This window comes from Quercus robur, chromosome 2, assembly GCF_932294415.1.
Source record: "Quercus robur chromosome 2, dhQueRobu3.1, whole genome shotgun sequence".
Lineage (NCBI taxonomy): Eukaryota > Viridiplantae > Streptophyta > Magnoliopsida > Fagales > Fagaceae > Quercus > Quercus robur.
This window is the reverse complement of record NC_065535.1, coordinates 97,510,390-97,522,723: the sequence shown is the minus strand read 5'-3', so window position 1 is coordinate 97,522,723 and position 12,334 is coordinate 97,510,390. Positions and strand designations below refer to the sequence as shown.

The window sequence follows — 12,334 nt, the reverse complement described above, 5'->3', positions numbered from 1 at the left end:
TTTTATCCACTTCGGTCCTATTCGGTCCTATTTGTTCATATTGGGTCCATTACGCCCACTTTGGTCCTAATCTGTCCATTTGTTCTTATTCAGTCCTATTCAATCCACTTCGGTCTACTTTTGTCCAATTCTGTCTATTCGGTGAATTTTAGTCCATTCAGTCTACCTCAGTCAATTCAGTCCTTTTCAGTCTACTTTGGTCCATTTCATCTAATTAGGTCCATTTTGGTCCATTCCATCCAATTCGGTCCATTCAGTCCATTTCAGTCTATTCGGGCCAATTTGGTCCAACCGGTCCACTTAGGTCTATTCGGTCTAATTCAGCATACCAAAATGGGAAAATACAAGTTTGGGTTGAGAGTACTATCAATTATTTAAGCAATATCAATTGTAATTATATGATATAAGTTTTGGTTATCATAATAATCTCCTTAAATCACGTAAATTGATGTTCCATAAAACTAGGCCAGCAAAAAAGAAAGCTATAAAATATATATTTATCAAATTTAGAGGCTATTTTTTGCTATATCTTATATATTTTTATCCTCTTTTTTTTTTTTCACTTTCAGAATCAACAACCGAGTCAATTCGATCCTTTGATGCTCAAGCCACTGTGGAAGGGGATATGGGGTCTCAACGTGCCAAGCAAAGTCAAAAATCTAGTTTGGCGAGTTGTGAAAAACTCACTCCCCACGAAGCAGAATTTAGTTAAAAAAAAAGGTGTTAAATGATGACCGCTATGATCACTGTAAGATGCAGCAAGAAGACACACTCCATGCTCTATACCTCTGTCCGAAGTTGGAGGAAATTTGGCTCTCGGTACAAGCTTGGAACCATGCAGTCTAAGGCAAATAAAGAGCTTTGTTGATCTTATGGGATGCATTTTGGCGGAGAACAGGGATCCGGACCTGTTTGCTATGGTTGTATGGGCTGTATGGAAGAGACGGAACGATATGAGGGTAGGGAAAAGAGGTGAAACTCTACCAAACCTAGTGCAATTAGCTCGAAACAGGTTACAGGATTTTTTGCTGCATAATTATGCAGCAATAGCAACTACGGACAGACCCCCAATGTAGTGGCAACCACCAGTGCACCAACAGTACAAGATTAATTTTGATGGGGCACTTTTCAAGGATGAAAACCAGGCCGGAATAGGGGTGGTGATTAGGGACAGCAAGGGGGAGGTGATGGTCTCCTTGGCACAGCGACTTCCACTGCCTAGTACAGCTATTAAAGTTGAGGCCTTAGCAACCAAGCGGGCAATGGAGTTGGCATTGGAAACTGGTCTCAATAAGGGGGTGCCAGAAGGTGATTCACAGATCCTCATGAACGCTCTGAAGTCAAACTCTCATAGCCTTGCTCAGTTCGGTCATATTATCAAGGATATACAGTACTTAGCCTCTAAGTTCTCCATTATTTCTTTTTCTCATGTAAGGAGGCATTGTAATACTGTAGCTCACTCGATTGCGAGGCGGGCACTTTCTTTTTCGTCATTACAAGTTTGGATGGAAGATGTACCACCAGAGATTGCAGATGTATTTCAGGCTGATTTTCATAGCCTTAGTTGAATAAAAATCTTCTGACATGGATTCTCAAAAATAATAATAAAACCTCTTGTCGCTATGAGGAAAAAAAGATATCGTCATTGCACAGGAATTTGGGATCAAATCGCACCTGTAGACCTCAACTGTATATGCTTGCATCACCTTCTACAACCTTCATAATTTTTTCACTTTGAGGCATCTCCAAAAAATGTTTTGAAATACCGCTATATACAATTACGACCCGGCTTTGGGAAATGAATACAAAGCACCCGTGCTTCAGCACCTGGCAACAGCACCGCCACCCCTCCCCCCCCCCCCTTCTTTTTATGAGCAGCTATCATGGAAGGCTGTCTTACTCTCTCTTTCTTTGTGGAAGGGAAGCTTCAAGCTTGACTAAAAAGATGCTTAGTGGGCCAAAGAGATTTGAAGGTCTGCTCAGTTGACTGTGATCCATGATTGGCCCAGGTAGTATTTCTATTAGAATTCTTCCATCATATTAAATTTTAAGGAGGAAGGTCAATTATCCTTGCATAAACTTTAGCTAACCTGCCAGTTGGACAAATCAGGTTGCAATATGTGACACTGTACAAGCCAAATTTGTGTGCAGACATTTCAATTAACCATGGCAATGTTCATTGGGACATTTGATGGCAATTCCCACTGAAACACATTGATATACAATACATCAAATTGAAGAAAGCAACAAAAATGCAGGATTACCATTTCGCGATTACTAATAATTTACATATACTAATTACACAAGTTCCTTTAAATTGCTTAAAAACAACCAAACAGGACAAAACAGTATCCAGTACTGAAGAGCCAAAGATCATAATTTTGACCATAAAGATAATTACTTAATTTTAGCATCTAACCAGGAGCTACCCACTTAAGATCAATTAGCCAAGATTTTGATTTGATACAAAATCACTGGTGACAAATGGTATTTTTATGGAGATTCTATCCATTACTGTAGGATCCCTATTCAAGATCACTGCAGTTCCAATTCAGGCAGCTAGAACAGTGGGGGACCAAAATTACCTCCTCTAGTCAAATCAAAAATGCACTTAAGCAGAGACAGTTCTCTTGTCAGTCGATATCTTTTTACCCTTGCCAGAAGATCGGCTGCTCTTACTAGTGCTATCCATACCTTTTCTTGGAACAGACCGCTGCATGATCCGAATGGGAATTCCACCCAAATCAAAGTCGTCCTTCAAAGACTTGGATAGGAACCTAAGGTCTGTATCCGAGAGCTGTGCCTTTCCACTCACGAAGGCAACAAAAGTGGGTGGCCGGGCCTTCACCTGGGTGAAGTACTTGATCTTGGGTTGTGAAGCCTGATCTTTCCAAGAATGCCTGCCCATAACCTGACCAAACAGAAAAGAAACTTTTACTACTACCAATTTAACTGTTTGCAGGGTTCAGAGAGGAAATAAAAGGCCTTGGCTACTCACCTTACGCAACCAACGATTGAGACGAGCTGTGGACAATCTTACACACCATTTTTCATATGTATCAATAACCTGACGTATGACTGCAATCCGGCCCCTTCCCTCCAATGCCGAAATAAATACAACTGGAATTCCAGTTACCTGCTAACAAAGTCATGTCAATGCTAATACTTAATTTATCACCATTTGAAGGACATTGTTTCATAGATTTTTTTTTTTTTTTTTTTTTTTTTTTTTTTTTTTTTTTTTTTTTTTTTTTTTTAAGTATTGCTTCATAGAAATTTGAAAAACAAAAACAATAGAACAATATGACTATACCAGAACTTCCTTCAACAATATCTAGCACTTAATATGTGTCCCGATTAACCACTTAATATTTGCATCTTTTCTAACTTCCTATTCTCACTTTGATTCCTGATTTGAGCTATTAAACAATTATGCTGGAAAAAAGCCACCCAAAATACCCAGGTTCAAGTCCCGGCAACAGAATATAAATTCCTTTTACTTATCAAAAAAAAAAAAAACAATTCTGCTGAAAAAGTGAAACCAGCAGTAAGGTGTATGTGCATACATGTGTACTATGAGCTTGTGAAAATCCACTCCTTTTTAAACCCAATCTACACACACTATCTTACAATATCCTCCACTTGAACTATTCACATATTCCTGTTGGTTCACACCTTCCAAAAGCTTAAATGATAAAACTTTATCATCAATTTTAATATCTGATTTGTACAGCACATACAGCATTATCAGGAAATCAAATTATCTAAATGAGGGTATTAAGGATAGAGGTCAGGGGTTGAACCAGAACCATCATTGATGATTGAACTATCAGGAGCACATAGCAATGTGTGGTTGAGTCTCTTTCTTTAAGCAGTTAAGTAACGTATGAATATTGGCTCACAAGATTAATAACATAAGCTATATCAGGTATGTTAAGGAAAGGTCTTCATGCAGCCTCAATGTCTACTTCTACTAGAAGAAACTACATCTTATTCATCAACCATCTCATGATTGAATCAACAACAAACCACATTCAAATCAAACAATATCTTTCAGAAAATCAAGTACTTAACCAAAAATAGAAATTCCCCCATATAACCATGCTACTTTTGTGCCAAAAGTGACTTTGGTTGACCAAATTTTTATATCTCAAATTTCCCAACAATGACAGAGTTCAGGCCACTGTTCTATTTCAAATATTTGTTTTAACATAGATTGAACAGGTTGTATTTTACCATCCAGGGAAATATATTGAGTGAACAGTGTTGCGGACACCAAATAATGTTGATTGATTCCATTGAACTAGATTATGAGATATGAATTAATTCAAATTTATGGGATTTGAATTTCATTTTAATTTGTGGGGTTAAAAGGATTTGACATTTCTTCCTTATTTAAAGTAATTTGGGACCCTCTTTATTGACCCTTGAGGAAAGGTTATGGTCATGTTGAATTCGATGAATAATATGGAATTAAAATTTCTCTCTATAGTTTGATAGTGATTCCAAGCAACCTTAGGTGGTGATTCCTAGGTCCATCCTTCCTTTTCTGTTCTATTTATTTTCTTCAATTTTTCTTTGAATCTTGTGAAGCATCAAACAAATTCTCCTCTATTTAGCCTTCCCCTTCCCTCAGGCTATGACTCACACATATTACAAACAATATGGCATGGAATGGAATTCTACTTTAATGGGGTTCCCAAAGCCCATGCAAGGCAATGGTGTCCACCTCTCAGGGTCATGGGGTGAGAATTGATCTGAATGCCAACATGAAGGGCCACCAATAGGCTGAGGTGGAAGCCTGGAATGGTGTGATTCTAATTAGAACTCCAATAAAATTTTAAATTAAGCTACAGGGACTGTTTCAGTCCATAAAGGACCTTCTCCAATCCAGAAACTTTCCTTCACTTCCCAGAAAGGAACAAAATGATAATGCATGTACCCAGTCTCACTAGAAAACAAAATCAAAAAATGAATTTCGCATGTGTGGAAGATAATAACAGACACCTTGAGCAATACAATTATGCAACTATATCATAAAGTGGCACACCTGTGGTATAACTGTCTGAATTTCTAGAGGAACAGCTTCCATGACCTTCTCAGCTAGAGTAGAATTGTGTTTCCCTCTAAGAAGATCCATCTTGTTCACTATCACAACCAAACCACGCCCTTCTTCCACTGTTCGTCTTGCTATAACTACTTCATCATGTGTCATGCTTCGTCTAGCATTTGCAATCTGATCATCAGATGTATGAAAGTTATAACAAAAAATGTAGTGATCTATAGATGCTCCAGGTCACAGCATTGATATGTGTAATCCACACAAATTAACATAGGGAATGGATCATGTAAAACTGCTATCTTCATCATTCAGTTACTTTAACTACCATCTTCAGTTTCAGCTATTTGTTAGATATCTCATGTAGAAAACCTGAGACAAGGCTAGAAACAGTCTCCGCTATATTCATGTCATTCACACATTTGAATTATCATCCTTTATAATGGAAAACCAACACTGGGCTTATGAATAGTAATTTACTATTAACTTTCATCACACTGAGTGCAATAACCATAGCAAAGAAAAAATAGCATGAACTCTATCATTCTGTTTTCTGAAATCTGTATCATTCTGGTTCAGAAATCAGCAACTATATTACAGCCATACTCCAAAGTGTTGTACAATGGGAGAAGTGTTAACAAAAATAACTTAGTAGAATCATAATTATCCACTTCCTAGGAATAGTTGTTGCAAGCCGTACATGATAATTAACTATCTTTAAAATGCACAAACAGCCTAATTACCTAAGGAAAAAAGTATAGAACTAACCATAACTAAATATATATTTCATGGATGATCTGCGATAGCCCTTTCTTTCATTCTTTTCAAATTAAAAAGAATTCTCATTATATTTACTGGAGTTCTGCTTTTAGGTTTCATGTTTGACCTTCTATGAAAATAAAAAGAAAAAGAAAGATAGTATTGCTTAATTAAGGTTCTCAATCAATTCTACAACTTTCTTTCTTCTGGTAACAAAAAAATAAAACAAATGTACCACATTTTGTTATGTCCATTCCAGAACTACATGACAGCTGAAAAATTTTCTGGCGGAACTGCAATTTGGCATCTTAACAGTAATCTATTATATTAAAGGACAGTCATAGGTTCATCATACCATCACAGAAAATGCAGAAAGAAAAACAAAATGTATTGACAAACCTCTTCTGCATCAAGGACCAAACCAACTACATGGGCCCTCATTAGATTCTTTCTTGACTGCACAATGCTCAAAGATGATGGTCCTTTCTCCTGTTTTGTCCTCTGCAACCAACCTGCAGTATCAACCTGCAAAATAAGAGACAACATCATACAACATACTTGAGAATCAAACATAAAAATCTCCAATAGCATCCTATAAAAATTAACTTTTCAATTTAGAAAGCATAACTGAAATACATTATAGCCACCAGGCTCTATAGAGCACATTGTGGTCGAGTACGTTGGGACCCAGAAATCCAAATCCAGGTACTTAATTTCTTACGTTTAACAATGAAAATATCATAAATACAAAATAAAAGTAAAGAAAAATTACTAAACAAGTAAGGGAACTTAAGATTGAGATAATCAATGGCTGCCATGACAGTCAATGGACTCTTTAAGAATGCTGTCAAAGTTGGGGTAGAAAAATGAAGTAATGCTATGTGAGAATTTGTAGATTGTCAAGTTTAAAAAAAGCTTGCAAAGAGGACAATAAAAATGATCATGCATGAAGAGAAATCCATCCATTGAACTTGTTATCAAACATTAAGGGCAAACAAACAAATAGAACAAGAAAACCAAGATTAGATAAAAACAATGCAGCAACAAAGCATACAATTAAAAAGAGAACATAGAGGAAGCATATATTACCAGATATATTTTTCTCCCTTGAAATTCAAAATCAGCTCTAATTGAATCTCTAGTCAAACCAGCTTCTGGGCCCACTAAAACACGATCTTCTTGTAACAATGTGTTCAGCAAGGTAGACTTTCCAACATTAGGCCGTCCTACAATTGCTAACTGTAATGGCAGCTTGCTTTGCTCATCCTCACTACAGCTACTGTCCTCGCTATTGCTCTGATTATCTTCATCTAGGATTAGGAAAAGTGGAAAGCAGGGTTAGAAAGTAATAGGATGATGACATAGTTTGCTCTTTTTATCAAAATATAATTGAAAAAAAAAAATTAAGTTTTGAACCCAAGAGGAGATTTTAACTAATGACCTCCACTTATGGGGTGTGATCCCCAAGTCACTACCACTTGGAGTTAAAAGCAATAGAAGAAGATAACAGCAATTCTCTCTTTTTTTCTTTTTTTGACAACACAATTAGAGAAATATATGCAAGATTTCCGTTTCATGACTTTATACTAGATCCAAAGTCTAAAGATATTGGAATAATGAAAACCTTAATAGAATTATAGAAATGTATCACTTACGGAAAATAGCAGTCATCCCACATGAAACTTAGGTTGAAAGATTATTTTAAAGAAAATGGTCCATAATTGTATCATCCAAATGCCAAAAAAAAAAACCTTGAAAAGCACTGCATTTATCTTTCAATAGCCACAGTTCTTTTTTTTTCAATTGCCTCTAAAATCAACTCTATGTCATACAACATACAAGCCCTAAAAGGCTAAAATCATGTAGATGTTCAAAGTACCTTCATGGAAATTAAGCACAATTTTATAATTTATAAATATTGAGGGAGATCCTCAATTTAAAAAAGAGCCAAGTTTTCAATGTGGGATGACAAATCCTTTTTGGAAATGAGGTTTGCTTACCATTTAAGACCTGAAGCATATAATCCTCAAGCATAGGCTTAAGAGCTTCATGAAGTTCTGTCATACCCAGTCCAGTCTCGGCAGATATTGCAATAGGATCCCCAAATCCTAACCTATAGACTTCATCAGCAGCAGCCTTAAGAGAGTTACTACCATCAAAAAGTGATTCAGATTTATTCATTGCTACTATAGGTTTGATCCCAGGAGCATTTCTGCGGAACCACTTTCCAACCTCCAAATCAAGGGGGTGAAGTCCAGCTCTAGTCACAAAACGAAATCCAAAAAAAAAAAAAAAATTGAAATTTTCAAACAAAAGGAATGAAAAGAGAACAAAAGTATGCACCCAAGCATTCCAGGTAGGGTGACTATAAATGTATATTCATTATTCATGTACACCAATCTCACATCCAACAAACAACCCCAGGTTATATGGATACTGCAGAATGACCAATTGTAACCTGGACAACTGTAAATAGTTCTTTCTTTAACATAAGACTCTTTGAATTTTTTATTTTCTTCTCATATTTATCCTTGAATTCTCCCAACTTGTAGACCATATTTTCATATCTAAATGAGTGTAGTACATGAAAGATGCAGAAAGTCATCCCTGAAACTAACCTCACATCTATCAGGAACATTGCAAAATTGGACCTTGCTAGCACATTTGCAGTCATTTTTGAAGTTCTGCCGAGAATAGACCCTGAAGATGCTTCTGTTTCTAGTCCAGCAGAATCCAATACTCTAAATCGCAAATCACCCAGTTTGGCAACACCTTCTCGTATATCCCGAGTAACATGATCATCTGGTGTATTATACACAAGAGCCTCCCTCCTTCGAATTAAACTAAAATTTACCCACATAAACAATTAATAATAATAATCAACAAGAAATAGAAAATAACATACACATCAAAATCCACTGAAGAATACTAAATTTACATTTGTACAACAGTTAATATAGATTTAAGCATGTAAAGTTGAAACTGACCGGTTAAACAATGCCGATTTGCCCACATTTGGCCGCCCAATAATTATTACGGTTGGAAGCAAATTAATGTCAACTTTAGTGAAGTCCACTGGTTTCTCATACACACCTTTAACTTTCTTTTTAATAACATCACCACTATCAGATTCAAAATCAGCATATGGCTCTTCCAAATGACCACTTGCATCATTGCGCAACTCAGTATCCAACAGTTCACTTTCAGCCAGAGTGCAAAGTCCCCCGGTAGCCTGAACTGCACTAGGCAGATGCAGGCTCAAGATTGACCTGCAGCAATTCCAAACTGAAGATTTCCTTCGATTACCGTTGACAATGGCCGCACTAGATAGTGATCCTGGAAATCAACAAAATCATGACCAACCATAGAGTTGGCAACATTTGTCATAGTTAAGGTCAGACAAATGAAACAAGATTAGAGCTTTTACCGGATATGATCTTGATAACATGATCAGAATGTGCTATAGAATGAAGGTGGTGTCTTTCTTCGTAGAAATATGGGATTGGGTCAGTCACACAGTTGTGTAGAGAAGTGCTTCTATGAAGTAAACCAACAAGACCATATTGCCTCTTCCGGACTGAAAGGGCTCGAACCCATGAATGAGACATACCCAAATGTTTTGGTTATTCTAATAGACACCCACTTTTCATAGAAACACACACATATACAGTTCCCACTCCTTGCTACCAAAGCCACCAAATACTCCAACTACAATGTACAAAATGAATATCAATACGGGTATAGCATAAAAGGCACGGGCACAGCAATGTTTAAGACTAAACCAAAAAATCCCAACTTCTAAAAATCCAATATAATGAAACAAAATTCTAAACTTTTCCCGTAAAGAAAATCACTTTTTTGAAGCTTTATATCAAACAGAGGGTACGCGTCCCTGGAAAAATGAAACAACGTTGCAACTTGGAAAAGTTTTCAGTACCTACCTGGGTTGGAGAAGAATAAGGAGAAGAAGCAGACAATGACACAAAAAACGATTTCTTTTCTGGGTTTTCAACTATGAAAATACGAAAAGAAAATCAAAGGCCAGAGCTTTTGCAGCCAAGTTCATGCAACCATCAAATTCAGCAGCGCCACAACACAAACCTTGTCGCACCTTTTTGAAAGGGAATGAGCGAGGGACCAGACGACATGTAGTTTATTTTGTTATTAGTATAAAGAGAGCAACATATATTAACCAAAATTAAAGTAACCCTCTTTCCTCAAAAGAGTGGTATAGAGGAAAAGAATAAGGGAAATAGGAAGCAGAAGCAAGCAGCAACACAACATAAAATTTTGGTGTCCATTACCATTTGCAATGGACAAGGGTAGCATCATTTGATGAATAATCACAAAATTTTATACTAAAGATGTATTTAGATACCGCTTATTTGCTAAAAATTAAAAACTTATTACGGAGAACACTGTAGCAAAATAATTTTTAATTGTGTAAATAGTACCATGAGACCCAAAAATGCATTGGTATGCGCATTTTTGTGTTTTTGGTTGGGTCGTGAACAGTGCCATGGGACCCAACGACTCAGCCAAAAATGCTAATGTTGAAAACACTAAAAATGCTGGTGTAGGAGGCAAAATTTTAAGCCAATTATAAAATGCCACATCAAAATTTAATGGCAAATTCTGAATTAATGTCATTAAATTAATTAAATCAAATGATGGCATGTGTTACCAAATTGGCATCACATTGGCATATCAAAATTTGCCATGTGTCATTTGGCCCACAAGATAAAAATAAATTTCCTATTCAACATTTATGGGTAATTATCTTTATTAAAATAAGTAAATAAATAAAATAAAGATAAATTTTCTATTCAAAATTGGTAGATAATTATCTTTATTAAAATAAATTAAATAGAGATAATTATTTATCTTTATTGATTATTATCTTTATCAAAATATGATATTTGTCAAAATATATAAATAGAGATAATTATCTCTAAGAAGAATTCGGACCAATCAAAAGTCTGCTACATATTTTCAAGCATATCAATTCGTAGTGGAGCTTATCCTCTGAAATCACTATAAATAGAGGACATCCCCTCTCATTTTGAAGACGAAGTTTTCAAGACGTCAAAACTCTGGAGAAATTCTATCTCAAGAACACACGAAGAACATTCAAATAAGTTCTTTGAAGTTCTATTGGAATTAAGCTGAAAAAGCCTCCATAAACTTCAACAAACCTCAAATCCTTGAAACTCAACGGATCAAGCCTCTAAAGCCCCAAAGAACTTCAACCTAAAAGCCTTCATATTCAAAGACTTGAAGAACAATAAATCTCTAATAAGCTTGAAGCTAGAGATTTGTTGTGGAGACCGTTCAATCTATCTTTCAACTAAAGTCAAGAAGATTCCTTGTTCGAGTCAAGTTCAATGAAGATAGAATCAGAGGGTATTCTTTTGTAAAAGAATTGAAATAGAGATTGTACTTGTTATTCATCAATACAAATTATTATTTGCAAACCATATTTCTTTTCAATTGGAAAAAATTTGTGTTTACAAATTTTTAATTTGTATTGATGAATAACAAATACAATCTCTATTTCAATTCTTTTACAAAAGAATACCCTTTGATTCTATCTTCATTGAACTTGACTCGAACAAGGAATTTTCTTGACTTTAGTTGAAAGATAGATTGAACGGTCTCCACAACAAATCTCTAGCTTCAAGCTTATTAGAGATTTATTATTCTTCAAGTCTTTGAATATGAAGGCTTATAGGTTGAAGTTCTTTGGGGCTTTAGAGGTTTGATCCGTTGAGTTTCAAGGATTTGAGGTTTGTTGAAGTTTATGGAGGCTTTTTCAGCTTAATTCCAATAGAACTTCAAAGAACTTATTTGAATGTTTTTCGTGTGTTCTTGAGACAGAATTTCTCCAGAGCTTTGACGTCTTGAAAACTTCGTCTTCAAAATGAGAGGGGATGTCCTCTATTTATAGTGATTTCAGAGGATAAGCTCCACTACGAATTGATATGCTTGAAAATATGTAGCAGACTTTTGATTGGTCCGAATTCTTCTTAGAGATAATTATCTCTATTTATATATTTTGACAAATATCATATTTTGATAAAGATAATAATCAATAAAGATAAATAATTATCTCTATTTAATTTATTTTAATAAAGATAATTATCTACCAATTTTGAATAGAAAATTTATCTTTATTTTATTTATTTACTTATTTTAATAAAGATAATTACCCATAAATGTTGAATAGGAAATTTATTTTTATCTTGTGGGCCAAATGACACATGGCAAATTTTGATATGCCAATGTGATGCCAATTTGGATAACACATGCCATCATTTGATTTAATTAATTTAATGACATTAATTCAGAATTTGCCATTAAATTTTGATGTGGCATTTTATAATTGGCTTAAAATTTTGCCTTCTACAGCTGGTATCCAAACTCATGCTAAGGGTGTGTTTGGATACCGCTTATTTTGTTTAAAATAAAAAATTATTGCTGAAAGTATTATAGATAAAGGTAAAAGTTAGTTAAAAT

The 12,334-nt window shown here is 35.3% G+C and overlaps 1 protein-coding gene across 2 annotated transcripts; it reads right to left on the bottom strand.

Moving 5' to 3' along the window:
- Window positions 1–2,234: 2,234 nt before the first annotated feature.
- Window positions 2,235–10,037, bottom strand: LOC126716117 (uncharacterized). Of its 2 annotated transcripts, none has more exons than XM_050417125.1 (10): window positions 9,756–10,037; window positions 9,246–9,526; window positions 8,806–9,154; window positions 8,437–8,661; window positions 7,819–8,078; window positions 6,908–7,128; window positions 6,218–6,343; window positions 5,051–5,236; window positions 2,999–3,136; window positions 2,235–2,911 (listed from the first exon to the last, which is right to left on the bottom strand). In XM_050417125.1, exons 2-10 carry the CDS (start codon window positions 9,424–9,426, stop codon window positions 2,612–2,614), a joined length of 1,986 nt encoding a protein of 661 aa, XP_050273082.1. In that variant the 5' UTR covers window positions 9,427–9,526; window positions 9,756–10,037; the 3' UTR covers window positions 2,235–2,611. The 2 variants fall into 2 exon arrangements, with proteins under 2 accessions (XP_050273082.1, XP_050273080.1); XM_050417123.1 differs by having other exon boundaries at window positions 9,760–10,036.
- Window positions 10,038–12,334: the final 2,297 nt, after the last annotated feature.